This window comes from Macrosteles quadrilineatus, unplaced genomic scaffold (assembly GCF_028750875.1).
Source record: "Macrosteles quadrilineatus isolate MER2022 unplaced genomic scaffold, UCM_ALF_1.0 Scaffold_6__1_contigs__length_79288215, whole genome shotgun sequence".
NCBI lineage: Eukaryota > Metazoa > Arthropoda > Insecta > Hemiptera > Cicadellidae > Macrosteles > Macrosteles quadrilineatus.
The window spans coordinates 27,059,801-27,079,195 of record NW_026542599.1 but is presented as its reverse complement, the minus strand read 5'-3'; the positions used below and the strand labels follow the sequence as shown (position 1 = coordinate 27,079,195).

General features: G+C 35.4%; 1 protein-coding gene across 1 annotated transcript; it reads left to right on the top strand.

The window, feature by feature from the left end:
• The first annotated feature begins 2,079 nt into the window (after positions 1-2,079).
• Positions 2,080-14,893, top strand: LOC128996708 (uncharacterized). The gene is made up of 2 exons (XM_054422152.1): positions 2,080-2,694; positions 14,494-14,893. Exons 1-2 carry the CDS (start codon positions 2,193-2,195, stop codon positions 14,754-14,756), a joined length of 765 nt encoding a protein of 254 aa, XP_054278127.1. The 5' UTR covers positions 2,080-2,192; the 3' UTR covers positions 14,757-14,893.
• The last annotated feature ends 4,502 nt before the right edge of the window (positions 14,894-19,395 follow it).

The following is a 19,395-nucleotide window of genomic DNA, read 5'->3' as shown; positions in this document are numbered from 1 at the left end:
AACTTCTGATGTACGTTCTAAATTATAATAAATATTATTATGAATCAAGTCAAGCATATTATTTATTAAATACCTCTACCATAAAAATAGTACAACTCTCATGAGAACGTGTTCCATGTATCTTATTATGTAACCCTGTTTAACAATGCAATTTGGTTGTTTAACCCTTCCAGGGCTATGGACGGATTTATCCGCCAATCTTTGTTTACTTTCCGGACTGAAAATGGGTACATCCGTCCCGAGAAATTTCTTATCTCGGCTAAAGACGGATGTATCCACCCGAAAACGAATTGATACAATTTTTATAATACGGTTAATAAATATAACAATGCATTATAAATGGGTTATTTTGTTTTTGTTGTTGGCAATAATAATTGCCGCAGCTGTTTCAGCTATTTTGCACCATAAAGTGTGCGTAGCCATAGATAAAACATACTCGTACCTATATTGCTGCCTGTCACTTCACTTCACACATGTGATGGATATGTATTATGTATATGATATGGATATAAGAACCAGTCTTTACGTAGTGGAAGTCTAGGCGGGGAATAGGATTGAGGACATGGGAGCGGATCTGAGTGGTTTTAGATTTACTTCCGAATTATAGATACATTTTATAGATAAAAATAAAACATGGGAAGGAATAGCCTAAGGTTGACGGATATATCCGTCTGCCACCCACAAGAATACTCAAGATTTTTGGTAGTTTTCATATTTTGTGATTATCACTGAGGGCGGCAGACGGATATATCCGTCCACCTTGTGTTTTTTGTGGGCCAAAGCACGGCCACCTTTAACTACAGGCCGCGGCCTGGTATAATTGGCAACGTCGCAAGTGATGTTGTTTAGTGACAGACGTCCCATAAGATAACATGGTAGACAGGTGACATCAGCTCATTAATTCGCACTTTATTGATTTAAATTTTAATTTATGAACACAAATTTATTAAAATATTGAAAATAAAACATACATAATTGAATACCGAAACAATATGAATTAAAAATCTATATCTGTGAATTTTAAGCGGAGTCAATATTGTCATGTTTTTTTCCTTCCACCATGGTCATAATCCAGTAACCGATCATTCGTAAATACACAAACCATTCTAGCTGCTTCCAAACAAAACAGCTGTTACACCATTTGCGACGTTGCCACTTCGAAGGCCGCGGCCGTGGCCAAAGACGGGTATATCCGTAAAATCAAATTTTATTTTCTTCATAACTTTTGTACAAAAATTAGTTCAGCCCCAAGGAAAATCTTTGGGATCCATGAATTATTTCAAGTGAAATAAATACAAAACAACCACTTTAGTTTTTAATTTTAGCAAAAAATAATTAAGCTCCAGCCCTTTATTTAATTTAGCCCTGGAAGGGTTAATAATCAATGTAATTAGAATATATATGTAATTTATAATTGTATATTATAATCAATGGTACATAATTATCTCAAAGACACAAAAGGGGAGATTTGGTGTCACTCCTTTGACGTAATAGTGTATGTCACCATGTCACTTACCCCTATTTGAAGTTACTCTAGTCCCATGCTCTAGTCCTAGAGTCCTCGGTGGGACACACGGGAGGGACGATGGCTAACATAGTGTCAGCGTTCGCCGCTAGAACCGCTAAAGTTGAAAAATTTAAATTGAGTTAATTTTATAATTTGTAGTTATAAAATTAACTTTTTAATTAGAAAATTAAACTGTCATAACCTAATCTAACCAACCAAACTTGCTGATAATATAAAAAATATATAAGATAAAAATAAAATGAATGTTTACTTTTATTTTTTAATTATAAAATCAATTTTAAAATTTTGTATTATAAAATTAAACTGTCATAACCTAACCCAACCAACCAAACTTGCTGATAATATTCGTGTTGCCTCAAGAGAAGACATTAGCCACTATAGATATGACGTCACCACACCTTTAGCCATCGTCCCTCCCGTATGCCCATTCCACCCACTCCCTAGAGTCCTAGTTCACGTAGATTAGACTGACTGTGCTGCTGAGAATGCGTGCGAGGCGAGTGAACGAACAGCGAACTACGAATACACAGAATGACAGAATCAGAAACGAAATGATTGTGAAGCTGTTTGAAGCTGAGTGACCTAGGTAGGCTATATTGAATAATATTTTGTACTAGACTAGTTTGGGTCGAAAAGTAACCGATTGATTTAGTGGAGTTAGAGTATGGAGGTAAATCCAAATCATCAAAATAGCCAAATTTTAGAAATAGATGGTGTAAGGCTACTAAAGGTTAGGCGAAGGATTAGAAACGGCAAGAGACCATTATGGTCCGATACAGAGGTAAGAGATTTGATCGAGATAATCAAAAACAAAAATCTGCTACTCTCTTTAACGCGTAGAAAATATGGTCGATATGAAATATTTACCCTCATATCTGAAGAAATGAAGAAAAAGGGCTATACTAGGACTAGAGATCAGATAAACACAAAATGGAAACAATTGAGGCTATCCTATCACAGAGCCAGAGAAGAAGAGCCAGAACAAATGTTAGAAGACTGCCCATTTTTTTATGAACTAGATGAGTTACATACTGGTAAAGCTCGGCCGAAACCTCAATCTCAACAGCCTATTCAACCTGGAACTTTTATTCAGATCGATCCTTCCCATCTTATAAAAATTGAGCCATCACAACTGATAAGAATTGATCCTTCAAATTTTGTCCTAGGTGAGTAAATTAGATTTTGGGATCTACTTATAACTTATTTAATGTATTTTAACTTGATTGTTTTATTGGCAAATTAACACGTTCGCTGCTACGGACGTTCCGGAACGTCAGCCGGGCCACGGCGCCAGGAGCTAAGAACGTTCCAGAACGTCACCGTTCATTGTTGTTTAACGTTGCTATGGATAAGCCAGCACGTCACAAGCGTTCTATATTTCTTTGCAGCTCGTGGGGACGTACTTTTCTGACAATAAAAAATATAGTTTCCCAAATCACCACCAGGGTTGTTTGGAACAGGGCTTTGTTTTACCTCTTTCCTGCTAGATAGCGACACTACTTTACCGACTGTGACCTGGGTAGTGCTGCTATCCATCAGAATCACTTAGTACTATATCAAATGCCAGTATTATTGCAGAACATTGCCATCCAGTATAACCACTGTTGTTTTTACTGTAATTCAGTGTATCGGTGGCAATGTCACGCAGCGGCCGAGCGTTAGTTCAGCAACTGGCGCCGTCCCGGCATCTAGCGCTCAGCAGCGAACGTGTTAAAAAAAAACTAACTTAAGTGCTGTGAGTTCACTGAATCCAGCCTCTCTAAGTAAGACTTAGGCCTACTAAGTTTAACTTAAGGGTGCGCTCTACCTCAACTCGGAAATCTCAGCTCGGGCTTCAGTTGCTATGTTGCACCATTGGACAGTGCCGCGAGAAGCGCTTGCAGAGGTTACCAATATTAGGCTACTGTTTTCGAATTAACCAATAATGATAGCTATGCAATCTAAACGGCTTATAGTAGTGCAAATACCATTCTATAGTTCTGCGTTTTTCAAATGTTCAAATAATGTTTTTTCAATAAGCTAGGCCTAGGCTAGGGCTAGTTGAAAAGACCTTTTTTCTTGTCCTATAAATCAAGTTTATAAGGTGTGTATTAAAAATAAACTAGTGTACCTGTTGCTCGAATTCGAGCAATTGCTAAGTACTACAGGTGTTATTTGAAAACGAATAACAGTCATAATTCCTGATGACTTTAACCCTTTGAGCGCCAACTGCCGATATATCGGCACTCTCGTTATATTCGAAAAAGGCCAACTGCCGATAAATCGGCACCCGTCGGCGTTGCGAAAATGGCCGCCCGCCGATATATCGGCAAGTACGTTTTATTCATTTAGAGCTCAAATGAGACTGCTGACAATAATAAAACTTATACCATATTAAAGCTAAAGAGTTTCCCTACAAGAATATATATACTTTATATAGTATACGAATATTTTTAACTGTATTACGTAACTGAAAAAAAAAACAATTCAGATGGCCGTGACTCCGCCCTAGTCACGGCCTAACGCAGCTGATTGTAGTCTGTATTCACGCTCGAAATAGTTATTGAATGTTGTTGTTTACGTTGTGAGTGGTGTTGTTTTGCATTATGTTTTGAGTATTTAGTGCATGTTTTGAATATTTAGGGCATGTTTTCAATATTTACCTAGTGCATGTTTTTAGTTATTAGTGAGACTCACTGAGTAAATAATGCCTGGACCGAGCAAAAAAAGGCGATGCAAATCTCCTGTTAGTGAAAACACTTTGGTAAGTGGCATTCAAACTGCAGGGAACATTAATTTTATTGACTCTGCCGACGACGAAAGTGACTTGGATGACCTTATTATCAGTTCATCTTCACAGTCAGAATCAAATTCAAGTAGTGAATATGTGGATGACACTGATGCCGATCCGGACTTTGATCCGGATCCAGAAAATCCCTCAACATCATCCAATGTAAGGAGGAGACTCATTGGAAATAGGCCTAATGTTGTTCCACGGTTGCCTGTTTACGATTCGTCGTCGTCTGATGAAGAAGATCAGGATAGGCCTGTTTCACCTACTGTTAGGCCTAGTCAGAGAGGTGGACCAAGAGGAAGAAGGAGAGGTGGACGTGTAGGAGGTGACAGAACACGAACTCGACCAAATCCAGAACCTGAAAGCAGCAGTTGGGATGAACTGGCTGAGGAACTAGATGCTGGGTATGAGCATGATTTCACGTTTTTAGAACAATCTGGGCCAAAACATTGTCCCCCTGCCAATTCTAAACCAATTTCATATTTTAGCCTATTTTTTACCGCAACTTTCATTTCTAACATTGTTACAGAGACAAACCGCTATGCGGAAAACTTTATATCTAGCAATGTGCTGTCTCCAAAATCCCGAATGCAGGACTTGGTGCGAGTTACCTCAGATGAAATGAAAGCATTTTTGGCAATTCTAATGAACATGGGCATAGTCAGGAAACCAAACATAAGAAGCTACTGGGCTAAAACCATGTCTCACTCTACACCATGGTTTTCAAAGATTATGAGTCGGAACCGTTTTGAGTTACTTTTAAAATGTTTCCACGTAGTAGACACTACTACCCTTCCCAAAAATGGTGAGCCCGGCTACGACCCTTGCTCTAGATTTCAACCAGTCATAGACCATGCAAATAGGCTATTCAAGCTATATTATGTCCCCTACCAGAAACTGAGCGTGGATGAATCCCTTGTTGGAACTAAAAAACGGACAGCCCTTACTCAATACCTTCCAAAAAAAAAAACACCACCGATGGGGAGTAAAGCTATGGGTGTTGTGTGATGCCATAACACACTACTGCGTATGTTTTTTCTGTTACAAAGGTGCCAGATACACAACTGCTGACGAAAGAGCTGAAATGGAAAATAAAGGACTTGGCTACTATGTTGTCTCAACACTTTTGAAAATGGGAAATGTTCTGAACAAAGGATATCACCTTTTTTTAGATAACTCTTTCACCACCATTACCCTCGCCCGAGATCTCTACTCTAAAATGACTTGGCTAACCGGCACCGTACGTTTAGATAGGAAAGGCCTAAGAAAACCATTGCTCGGAAAGTATGGTGTTGGGAAAAAAACATATCTACGCAAAGGTCCTATTCTAACAATGGCTTGGCGTGAAAAGTCCAGTAATAAAAAACAGCTTGGCAAAAACCGTACAATTCACCCGTCTAAGAAACAGAAGAGTGCTAATAAAAAGAAAACCTCAAATAGTGCATGACTACAATATGGGCATGGGGGGGATTGACGGGACGGACCAAATGCTTTATACATATCTGGATGAGAGGAGAAGCATGAAAACGTGGAAGAAGGTAATATTTAACGTATTTGCAAGGATGGTCTTGAACGCCTACGTTTTGTACAAGCTCAACACACCACAAAACAAACTCAGCCGCTTAGACTTCATTTCTTCTGTACCTAATTGAGGATCTTTCGCTGCCATGGCTACAAAGAAGAAGTGTCGACATTGGAGGAGCTGGTGACGGCCCTAGAAGACCTGGACTTTCCAAGTTTCCTGAAGGGAAAGAAAAAAGTTGTAACGTGTGCAGCGGGCGAAACGACCCACAGGGGCGACGTCGCCGAACAAGAACAATGTGTAACAACTGCCATAAAGGTGTTCACCCTGAGTGTTACACAAATCACATTTGTAATTAGGCCTAAACATTGTAGGACTTTTTCATATAAGCTAGGTACCATAATAATGAACTTACAATTCCATTAATTTGAATTGTAGAAAAGTAGGATAGTAGCTAGCTTGCCCAAAAGTTGTAGATAGGCCATAGAACATACAGAAGAGAAACTGAACACACAATATTTTGTCCCCTGGGGGAATTCGTTAAGTGTAAAGAAAGTGAATCATCACTATCAATATCGTGTGTTCAGATTCTCTTCTGAATGTTCAATGGCCTATCTACATTCTTCTAGGTAGGTTGCTGATGTCCGTATTCTACAATTCAAAATCCTCGCATAGAGCCTTTCCCTGAATAAAATGTTTATACTAGGCTAGGTACTTTTTCCAATGGGTTTTTCTTACATTATAAATTTTTCTTCTCTCTCTAACAATTCAAATGTTAGTGAATTCTCAACAACCTGCAATAACTCTCTACACAAAAAAATAGCATTTTTTAAAGGTAGGCCTAATAAGGGCTGAGCCCTTGTTACTTGGACAAGTTTCATTTGAAACTATATAATGGTACGGTATGTAAGTTTGTAATCTTGTTTCCACATCACATCACATTTTCCCAAGGTATGTAAGTGTGATTTGTCAATTTTCTTTTGCATGGTTTGCTGTGATTTTGCATTGTTTCTAACTTATTGTTTGAATTGAATTAATAATTTTTGTTTGTACAGTAGTTAAGATTATAAAGGCTGAGCCCATGTTACTTGGACAAGTTTCATTTGAAACCTCGTACAATGGTACGGTATGTAAGTTCACAATCTTATTTCCACATCACATTACACTTTTCCAAGGTATGTAAGTGTGATTAGTCAATTTTCTTTTGCATGGTTTGCTGTGATTTTGCATTGTTGCTAACTTATTGTTTGAATTTAATTAATAATTTTTGTTTGTACAGTAGTTAAGATTATAAAGGCTGAGCCCATGTTACTTGTTAAAGTTTTGTCTGTAACTGTAAAATGGCATGTAAGTTTGTAATCCTGTTTCTGCATGGTTTGTTGAGCGAAGTAATGTATTATTGTTTTTTGGAATGTCACTTTTCTAAGGTATGAATGGTGCATGGTTTGCTGTGTTAGTTTGCATTTTTGTTACCTAATTTATTGTCTGAAAGAATTCATATATTTTATTTTAGTCTAATTAGGCCAAAGTTGTTCCTTGTAAATGTATTAGGAAAATGAGTTGTTTTAAAAATTAATTTTTTTACGAAATAAAAAAAATTCTTTTTATTTAGTTTTTAAATATTTGTCCCCTTGATCTTTCTTTATTTATATAGCAATTTTCAATGGAAGTAAAGCTTCTCACTCATGATTCAGGAATTTGACTCTTTTATCTCAATTCATTCCAATGTTGTAAAAATTCCTTAGTACTGTAATCACTGGCAAAGTCTCAGAATGTGTTCAACATGTGTTGAACATTTAGTGTGTGTATACTTGCATTTATTTTGGCATAATACATTTATTTATATATATTATTCAAAACTTGAATATTTACTGTCCTAATAGTATTGAAAAACAAGTTTGTAAGAAAATAAACTTGAAAAGAAGTTTAGACACCACGAAAATAATTCAATTATTTTTAAATAAAAAATAATTATTTTTTTTATGTGTGGTATTATTCTCAATTGAAATGCAGTTCATTACAAGTAAAATAAAATAAACAGGACCCATTTATGTCTAGCCATTCCAACTGTACAACAGTTTTAGCAGATGTACAAAAACGCTGATTTTGCGTTAGATATTTATCAAATGCACATTTTCATATATTTTAACACAGTAAATTTATTTATATATAGTCTTCAAAATTGGAATATTTACTCCTATTAGAGTACTGAACAAGTAAATATAGTGTAGGAAGAAAAAAACTTAATTTATATGGTGGTTTTATACCCAAGAAAATAAAAAAAATAAAAATAAAAAAAAATCTTTTTTTTATTTTTGACATAAAAATTTTTTTTTGATTTTTTTTTTATATACAATGATTGTATAGTTAAATACAGTTTATTACATGTAAAATAAAACAAACCGGGCCCTATTATGTCAAGTCATTCAAATTTTATAGCACTTTTAGCCAATACATGCAAAATCACTGATTTTGCTCTGGCCATTTGGTGCATCATATGCATATTAGAGCTGGCCCGTACAGGAAGTCGTTGCATCTTTCGACGGCTCAAAGGGTTAAATTTAAAATATTCGACTCAAAGATTATGGAAATACTCAATATGTACCCTACATAACAGATCGATATAATCAACATTTCTTGTAAATATCTTATCATTTTTCACAAGCTGATCTTGTTTTTTAGTGTTTTCCAAAAATAGCCTTACACATAGCCGCATTAGGTTGTCCATAATAACGATAATAAATTAAAAAAAACATTACGGTATTTCTATTTCTTCTCCTTGGTGGTGTTCTATGACTTTCCTATGATCCATAATTTTCTTTTTCGTATATCAATTTATCCAGGCTTTCTCGATTTTTTCCATTGTAATATTTACGTCAACCCAAATTCAAATAGTAACTATTTCATTTCAACCAATTCAGTAAATGTTTTAGCAAACTGGTAAATTAGCAAACTCATTGACTGTTTACAATTAACATATGTTCTTCTTCTCACGTTTAATTTCTGACAACAGCTGGAGTTTCATAATAATTTTTGATCCCAAGTTAATCTTATGGAGAAATACGAAACTTTAACCCTCCCAGTGTTACTTGACGAAAATTCGGCAAGCACCACACTTTGTATAGTGTTACTTGCCGATTTTTCGACAAGCAGACATTGTTTACGGCGAAGGCTCTATAACTGACTGAATCGGATTGAACTGGATCGAGTTAGGTATCGTTCTTTCCGTTACATTCTAAGCTGTCTCCAGATGTCTGTCTCTAAGCGCTATTCATTTTAGTTCTGAAAATATTGTAGCAGACAGCTGACGTGCGTGTATTTGTAAACAGCTAGGTTCCCCCGGACCGATGACTGATGTGTTTTATTACGTTTATCATTGTTTTAGTGTTAAAAATCAAAAGTAGTGATATACGTGGTGCATTATAAGAAGATTTAAGTGGTTTTGAAGTGCTGGTTGATGATCCTGAAGAAGTAGGTAGTGATATTGATGTAAATTATCAGCCAGATTCCTAGCTATGGTTAGGCTATGCATTCTTAGCTAAACGCTATGTACTGAAATCAGTTTTTTGCCCATAACTTATTTATTTGCAAATATACTTCCTTATATTATTATATATTTGTAATCCTCATAAAATTTAGAACAAAGTGGCTATTTTCAAATATTTATAGGCCTATAATTTATACAATTTCATTAGGCGCGAACTTATTTTTTTTTTTTAAATTTTCGAAATTATATTTTTTTTACCTAAAAAATTTTTTTTTTGAAAAAATGTTCCTTATGTTTTATATATAATATTGAAGCCCATGATTTTCCAAACAAAATGGTATATAGAACATTAGAATTAACATTGTTTTAAGCTTCTCAGATCCGTTTTAATAAAACCTTGCAAATGCGCCAAAAATAGGTGGACATTAAGGTCTAAACTATGGACACTTGGAGGGTTAAAGGGCCCCAGGGCCTCACTCTCTAATTATTTCCCTAAAAAGAAAGTTTCCTGCACAACTTTACGTTACTCTCTTTCCAATGACACCAAAAACATGTCAGTAGTTTTGGAGGAGTAATTGTCACAAAAAACCTGCTTGCGTATTAAATAAGTATAGATAAAATAATGAAACACAGCACTATAGAAAATTTCACCCTCTTTAATTTGAGACCTTTACTTTGATTCTACCTTCAATGTAACTTAGCAGGTGAAAACAGTAACTTAATCTTGCAAACCCTTGCATTCGGTTGTGTGTCAGGGGTAGAGCGCACCCTTAAGTTAGGCTACACTTTAGTCCTGTCACGGTACACTTTTTCAAGAGTTGCCAAGTTAAGTTAGTAACAACATAAAAAATAAAACAATTAACTGAACATAAAGTATTAATTGAATGAGTTTATTTGTACAATAAATTTGATTTTTCCTATTATAATAAAATACCCCCCCGCAGCAAACCTGCAGACCAAGCAAATTTTCATTTACCTGGCTTAATTTATTTTCCATTAGAATAACATGGGAATTTTAAATTTTTTTTTTAAATTATCTCCTTAACCGTTAGGCGAACAACAAGGCATATACTAAACTATTTAATCGTTTAAGCTCTAGAAAGTGGTTTGGAAAGAAATTGTGAAATTCTTCATTGATGGGGTCAAAAATGGGAAAAACCAATTTTCTCCCCCATAAAAGTCCCCATAAACCCCTGTTTCCATAGTCCAATCATACTGGTTAGCGAACTCGTTCAAATAGATGTACGGTACACGTTTGTACCAAATGACATCAAAATCGGATAATTTGTGCTCGAGTTGTCACGCTAAACGGACACATATGTATTTCAATTTGAAAGGATGGTGTATTTTACTTCTATGGGGACCTCAAAACAAAAAAGTAAATTGGTCCCCGGTCTAGGTCTTACGATGAGACCTACGGTAATAGCTTATTTCCTATATGGGAAATTCGCTAAAAACCTCGTTGTAACTTGGAATGTTTTCCTTCGACTTGCTGAAGGATATAAAAACAGTATACATATGTACAAAACATGTATATTACCTATTACCAATTACCATCTTCTTGGCCGTTGACCCATCGTATAATGGGAATAGGCTGTGTCTGCGTAAAAACTACTTATTTATTTCCGCACATATGTATAAGACTTAAGTTTAAAATATGTAAAAAAAACATAATTTTAGTACTCATGGCGGTCGCTATGTTCTACTTCAGCTCATCCAAACTACCTTCCAGGATGTTTGGAAACTTTGTAGGGGCTACGCAAAGGCTAATAGATATTTACTTGAACTTAAAATCATAAAACATGGTTTTAACTCTGACTTAATGTCAATGTATTACAATATGGGTTTATGGGGACTATTATGGGGAGAAAATTGGTTTTTCCCATTTTTGACCCCATCAACGAAGAATTTCACAATTTCTTTCCAAACCACTTTCTAGAGTTTAGATTAAATAACATCAATATTTAACTTACTCCCAAAAAGGTGGTGAGTTTTAGCGAATTTCCCATATAGGGAACAAGCTACAGTATTACCGTAGTACTCATGGTAAGACCTGGACCCGGGACCGATTTACTTTTTCGTTTTGAGGTCCCTAGAGACCAAAAACATCAATCCGTTTAAATTCATATATATATATATATATATATAAGTATATATTTATATATGTGTCCGTTAGCGTGATAACTTGAGCAAAAATCATCTGATTTTGATGAAATTTGGTACAAATGTGTAAACCTACGTTTATTCAAACGAGATCGCGAACCAGCATGATCAGACTATGGGAACAGGGGTTTATGGGGGTTTTATGGGGCAAAAATTGGTTATTCCCATTTTTGACCCTAAAAACTTAAAATTTAGCATTTTCTTTCCAAACCATTATGTAAAGCTTAAAAAAAAATTATTTAGTATATATTGAAGCGTTATTATACGCATAATGGTTACGGAGAAAATTCCAAAAAACTGTAAATTTAAAACTCTCATGTTATTCTTAAGGAGAATAAGTCAACTGTTGTAGTTTGCTTGTTTATGATCATATTTTGATCTAAATGCATTCATTTGATACTAAACTACTAACATTTTACAAAAAACACCTTTTTACCCTCCCTGTTGTTGCAAACCTAAGTAGGTACTTGTTAAACTAATGTCATTTAAATAGGGAGTAAATGTGATATTTTTAAGGAGACATTTTAGTGTAAATCCAATCAGGCAAATGGAAATTCACTTACTCTGCAGGTTTGCTGCGACGGGGTTATCTTTTTATATACAGCTGTTTTTATTTTTAAATTTGTTTTCAATGTAATTCTTATGGGGAAAATGCGACCTTTGAGAGTGTCTCGTGCCCTTAAGGGTAAGAGTTTTTAAATTCTAAAACCTTTATGCAAAACTACGAATTGAGACGAATGATTTGACATCTAAAATTGGTCAAGAAATTACGGAGGAGTTTTGTTCACAAAAAACACCCCTCACGTATTAATATAAGACATACGGTACCTAACTTAAAAATTATGTTGTTTAACAAAGCAAAACAATAAGCCTAACCTTAATCCTATAGGCTATAGGCTGCTTACTAGTTACTTAAGTTAAAAAGTTAAAACCAAACTACAGCTAAAAAAAAAAAAAAAAAAAAAACTAAAATCACAAGGTAGGCCTACTGAAAGTGAAATCAATGAGTTAAGATAGTTTGTTAGCCTACTCATACAGATACAGTAGGCCTAAACTAAATAGGAAAATTCCATCTTCAAATCTGATCTTTATGTTTAACTCGCAATGTACACAACCTGTTCTATGGACGGGGATCTTGTTTTATATTTTTGTATTATGTGTGTAACTTATGTTGGGGTACTACAAGGAGGGTTATTTAAGTAACTTCTTCATCAGCATTGTGGGTACGTGTTATTTAATTTACGAAAAGTAAATAAAGATACGTCTTATAACACTTAAAATATATATTTACGCTTATACTGTTACTCACAAGACGGTAAATATACAAAAGATGGTAAGTCTTGATCGATTTTGATTGGACACTCCAATCATCATCAGACCCAATAGGCGAATGACAAGAATCTTGAATGGCGTCCCTACTTATACCCTATTGGCTACCGGAAACACCGGCCAATACATTTTTATAAGTACAACTGGAATCGAAATTTACTTGTTCATTAATCAACTTATTTCCATTTTTACATTTTTCCTTATAAATATACAATTCTTCCCAAGCATTCATCACATATCCCTTCTTACAATTCTTTAAAATACATAGATTATCCTCCATTTTTCCTATTGAGTGTCCATTTTGTAACAGGTGTTGTGCGACGTTTGATCTTTCTGATATGTTGTTTCTCCATGCAGATATGTGGTTTTTGAAGCGGTTGACGAAGTTCACAGTCTGTCCAATGTAGAAGCTATCACAATCGGTACAATTGATTTTATAGATGCCCGATGCGTCGAATCTGTTACAATCTTCTATTTTTGGGTGCAGTATTTTACTCATGGTGTTCTGAGTCCTGTAGGCTATCAAACTCCGTATTTCTTGAATCTGATAGCAGTCCTTTGTGTTTTAGTCCCCGTGTAGCTAAATGTGACATATCTGGTGTTTTCCTCTTTTATCTCTTCTAAAGTTGTTCTGCTGTGTAGTGTATTCTGTCTATTGAGTTTTCTTTTCGTCTTTCTTGCGATGTTCTCTATTGTCTTGGTTCAAAATCCATTAACTTGAGCGATCTTCTTAATGGTGTCCAGTTCTTTCTTCCTATTGGCTTGGCTAAGTGGGGTCTTATAGGCTCGGTACACCATGAATCTAAAGGCTGCGGTCTTGTGGATTGTCGGATGGATATACTTGCTGTTTATTGTAGTGTCCGTTTGCGTAGGTTTTCTGTAGATGTCAAACTCGATCTTGCTGTCTTTTCTCTCTAATGTCAGGTCCAGGAAGTTGATCTTTTCGTTTTCTTCAAACTCATTGGTAAAGGTGAGGTTCGAATGGTGGCTGTTAAGTGTCTGCATCATTGTTTGGTGCTCTTGTTCCTGAGCTTGTCTGAAAATAACAAGAATGTCGTCTACATATCTAACATACAGTTTTACATCATGATTCTTTCTTAAATTTGTTAACATTTCTTTTTCCTGATGCTGTAAAAATATTTCTGACAAAATTGCCAAAAGTGGACTTCCATAGCTAAACCATCTGTTTGTTCGTAAAATCTATTGTTAAATCTAAAATAATTTTGTTTTTACCGTCTTGTGAGTAACAGTATAAGCGTAAATATATGTTTTAAGTGTTATAAGATGTATCTTTATGTTATCTTTACTTTCGGTTATTTAAGTGAGTGCTGTTTTTGTGTATAGTTCGCATGTATGCCACAATGAAGCTCTCTGCCCATCACTGGCATAATTTCTGAACAGAATGATACTATTTGCAGCTTGGGAGATTTGATAGTTTCAAAATTTTTTTAAACACACACTGTGAAGTGTACGTACGTCAGCTACAGAGCTGTAGATGGCGTAATTCTGTTTACAATGTAAGGGGTTGTAGTTTGCAAACTACGGAGCTATACGCAAAAACGGCACTTACATAAAAAAAAACATCTCAACATAGGCTAAGTACATACAGTAACAAACAGTAATACAAAAATGTGTAAGCATTTGCTCCTTATTTTGTACAAATACCTATATCAACTACAATTTAATTTCAGTTCAACCACCTCCGGTGGCGATAAAAGCAGAGACTAAGAAAAAAACACTTCCAAATAGCGTTGAAGACCAAGATTGGTTCAGCAAAGTAATAACAAAATCAGAAAAGAACTGGGAAGATGACCGAAGACAAAGGGAACAAGAGCTAACAGATCTACGCCAGTGGGAGCAAAGACTAGTGGAGAAACAGAGAGCGGTATTGTCTAAGGCTAATGAAGATTTCCTCAAAGGTTTAAAAGGATTAGTGGAAATGTTTAAAAAGTAAAATGTCATAAAAGTGCATACACTTTCCTGTACCATACACCTTTTTTTGGTAAATTGCATTCATAAACTACTAATTAATTGTTGTAATAAATGATGTAAATAAATGAATTATAAGGCCTATTTAATATTTCATTTCAACTCGATTGTTTTTAAATATTAAACCCCAACTTCTTGCTTATCCTTGTGTTAAAATTGTTCAATTATTTTCCATGGTGTATAGCCTATGTTTCAAACAACTTCATAGTTATGTAGTATCTACTTGAATTATATTTTTTCCTAATGGAGAAGATTGGGAGGAGCGATGACGTTGGAGTTGGATAGAGAAGATTAACATGCAAAGTGCTGCATGTTTCAGCGAGCTGCCATTTTCAAACTTAAAGTATATGTCTTTGTTAAATAGGGTAGACAAAAGGAGTAAAAAATAAATAAAGTGTTAAATACAGTACTAAATACTATAATACTACAACTTTTTCATTTTACAATACTTACATTATTAGGGATCCAAAACATCTGTGTGCATCCCAACATTGATTCGACGGGAAAGCAAGCTGGTCTAGTGGTTAGAGCGATCGAAAAACAAATGAAACTTACAATATAATTTGACATAAAAAATTTGATTGGGTGAGAAAGCACTCATTTCACCAATTCAAATTTTAAATACCTGCCATTTTGGCTAGCGGTGACATATTGACTTCAGGTTTGCATTATTGCTTATGACTTTACAACCCCTTCAAAATGAGGCGACACTCAATAGGGGTTGTTATTTGAAAAAAGTCACCACCACCCCCTACCCTTTAGTATGATAAATATTTTTGAGCATCACTCACCTTATTGAGCTCAGGAGAAAGCAGTCCTTATCATATCACAATCATACACAGTTCATTGCACATACACATTGATGATAATAAAAATAAAACTAAATTTAAAATTTCAGACCAAAGTTCTCAACTCCAACGTTTCGCCGCACCAAGATCAACGTGCGGCGTTTTCAAGGTTATTTCTTTTCTCACGCAAAGGTTTTGAGCGCCTAACCACGACTGACCCCCCTACCCTGTTAGAGGGGCTAAAAAATAGTTTTGATGTAAAATGTGGAATCTTTGTTGTCAATCAATGCCACAAACAGAATATTTCTTTCTATTTTGGTTTGAAAAATACAGATTTGTTTCAATACTTAATTTACGCACACTGTATTACCATACAGTAAATCACAAATCACGAAATAGCCCAAAAAATAGAAACAAAATTTTGTCGAGACTAGCTATCAGTGCCACTTACATAAATTAGACACTAAAAACGAGATTCAAAATTTACAATTCCAACTCAAACTCAAATATCTTTATTATTATTTTTGACAGTTGTTATAAACTGCTTATAGTGTTAACAAAATTTCTCTTAAACAAATCAAAACAATATTTTCTTATGGATAAAATCTAAAAACTAAATATCATTGTTTTCTTAAAAAGTCTTCAACACTGTAACAACAGTGTGACAAAAGAAGACTTTTGCCAAATTTGTCCAACCCTATTTTCTAGCTGTTCCTGATCATTGGGCCTTAAATAAATGATCCTGGCTAATGAAAAAGCTGATCTTAGTCAGTAACAAAGCTACACAGATCATCTCACACCATTCTACACTCATCCTTCACTCATATTTGGGTTAAAATACGCACCTAAGTGGCGTCCCCATCTTAATGATTGATAATTGATCTTCAGGGGAATGGGCAGTGCATTGAACAGTTGAATGTTATTGTAAAGTAAATGATTTTCAAATAAAGCAGTTTTGTGTTTTGGAATGTCTAAATCGGACCGGCTTCTCAAACCATAGGAAATATGGTGAGACAGATTTTGAAAAAGGTCAACTGCATATGAAAGAAAAGGAAAAACCAGTCCGTAGTAAGCCACTAGAGAACCACTAGGACTTGATGTCCATGGTGGTTGGAGTCCAAAAATGTTGCCAAATTTCTTAATCTATATACGGTACTTATTTAATACGCAAGCAGGATTTTTGTGACAATTGAAACTACTGAACCGATTGACAAGTTTTTGGTGTCATTGCAAAGAGCATAACATGAAGTTGTGCAGGAAACTTTCTTTTTAGGGAAATAATTAGAGAGTGAGGCCCAGATTCGTATTTCTCCATAAGATTAACATGGGAAATATTGTTGAAACTCCAGCTGTTGTCAGAAATTAAATATTAATAATTTGTCTCCATGGAAGCATGAGAAAATTCACAATGTTTACATTTGCTTTGACATTTAAATGTAAACAACCAGAACTGTCAAATGCCTATTTCACAATTTCAGACAGCTGATCCAAAAAAATTAAACAGCTATATGTGGTAGGTTTATTTAATCTTACACTTTATGATAGATTATTTATTATAAATCTATTTCAATGATTATGAAACAGATTTTTCCCGTTGCGAAGCAAAAATTAATAGTGAGAAGAAGAACATATGTTAATTGTAAACCGTCAATGTGTAAATTATCTATGTTGTATTAAAAATGTGTATGTTTTGGATGTTGGTTTGTGTTTAATGCTATAAGATATTAGTTATTGAATTTTTAAGGATTTGGCATATGAGTAAGCTTATGATAAATAACACCATTTCAGAGGACTGCCAGTTTTTGCCTAACTCTGTCCTGTAGAGTTTAAAGTAGCCTACACCTTAGTGTCTACAAATTGGCTAAATACTTTATAAAAGCTGACAGCCTTTTTACGTTGACTTAAACTGTAAGCTTACCTTTTCCCGTCCATGGGCAGTTTGATTGTTAATAATTAACCCTTTAAACTGGAATAGGAGTGTTATGTAAATTGTGAGTATTTCCATTAGTTAATAATCTTTTGGTTGACTCTTTTAAAATCATCGGAAATTATGACTGTTATTAGTTTTTAAACAAGTTATTTGTTTATAAATAACTCCTGTACTTCTTTGCAATTGCTCGATTTCGAGCAACATGAACACTAGTAAGAATATATTAGAGAACTCAATTTATTACAAACGTGGGGTGTGAATTTCAACTGGCTGTCAATGTGAACGCCCAGGAACTTAGTTTCTAAACAGGATGGAATGAAATGATTGTTGTCTATGAAAATTGCCAGGGGTGCTGTGGTTTTTTTTTCTGACATGAAATTCGATCATTTGAGTTTTGGCACTGTTTACAAACAAGTTATTGTAGCTAAACCAATGTAATATTGAGCTGATCTGACCAATTGCTTTCATCCCGAGGTCGTGCACGCATGCTGCAGACAACGACAATGAGGTGTCATCAGCAAACAAACACACCCTACCCTCAACTCAGACTCAGGCACACAACCTGGCAGGTCATTAATAAAAAGGATGAATAAGACCAGATGATAAGACTATTGCTAGGGATTGTGAAAATGCAAACTTTATTGAACAGTTCTTGTCATCAATGAAATGAATTTGAACTGCCTGAGTTCTGCCAGTCATCCAGGAGTGAGCCATACCTCTTATCCCGAGTTAGCAAAATTTGTCTAGTAAGAAGCCGTGATCTACCGTATCGAAGGTTTTTGCTAAGATCGAAGAAGATTCCAGCTGCAGTATTTCCTGAATCAAGGGATTATGAGTCAAAGGTGAGACTAGAAATTAAATGGCATCGACTACTTCTATTTTTTGTGAAGCCAAATTGATTCGGGGAAAGAATATTGTGTTTATCAATAAAAGATACTAGATGAACCTGTGCGAATTCGCACGAATAATAAATTAAGATATTATAGCAACGTCGTTAGATGTTGCGTAGATGTATCGACGTTGGTCTTGAGCTCGATCGTTGGCTATATGCATTTTAAGTTCTTTTTGCTGTTCAGTATGAGTATTTTGCAGGACGGAGCTCACCATGCTGAAAACTTGCGCGTATGGATTAATAATATCAACCAAATGTTGAGTCAAAATGTGCATGAGTTCAGTGCTGCAAGAGCCATTAGCTTTGTTTAGCATTCTTTCTTGAACAGCGGGTTCGACGTCCGTAGATATAAATTTGGACATATATGGGATGCTCCCCTTCTGACGGTTGAAAGGTGCCAATTGAGTGATAAATTGTGTCGTGCACCTTATACATGTAAGGCCCTCCACCGTTATGTTCTTCAATCGAGACCGTTATGTTCGTTATGCTCGAGTGCTGACCATTGAGAGCGTAGAGTTGTACGATCTAATATTCTCTTTGTAGTTTCTGCTCAAATGATTTGCTCCATTAAGTAGGCTCTGGATATAATAGATTTCTCGGTATGGTGGTAGATTCAATTTTCCTTTATGGCAGCAGGATGAAAATCCTTCGCCTCGTCCTCTCTTTGTTCTTCTTTAAAATGTAGCGCACCACATTTCTGTCATTTTAATGCCATCTCGCCAAGTGAATGCTGCTGAATTCTTGCATTTGTCAGTGTAATTTTGTAAGTACACGTTGCCACTAACTGTTCCAGGTCCTCGTCTGGACTCGATTGCTTGCCGTATGTTGACTCGCCGTGTCCGACCGGCAATACTTCTTATGTCGTCGATTCCTTGGCATGTTTAAACGAAAATATAATGTAAAACGTTTCTCCCCTCGTGTACAGCTAGCGTCAGCTAAGGTGGCTCATGGCGGCCTGTGGGGGTGGCACAACTTTGTTTAAATTTCATTGATG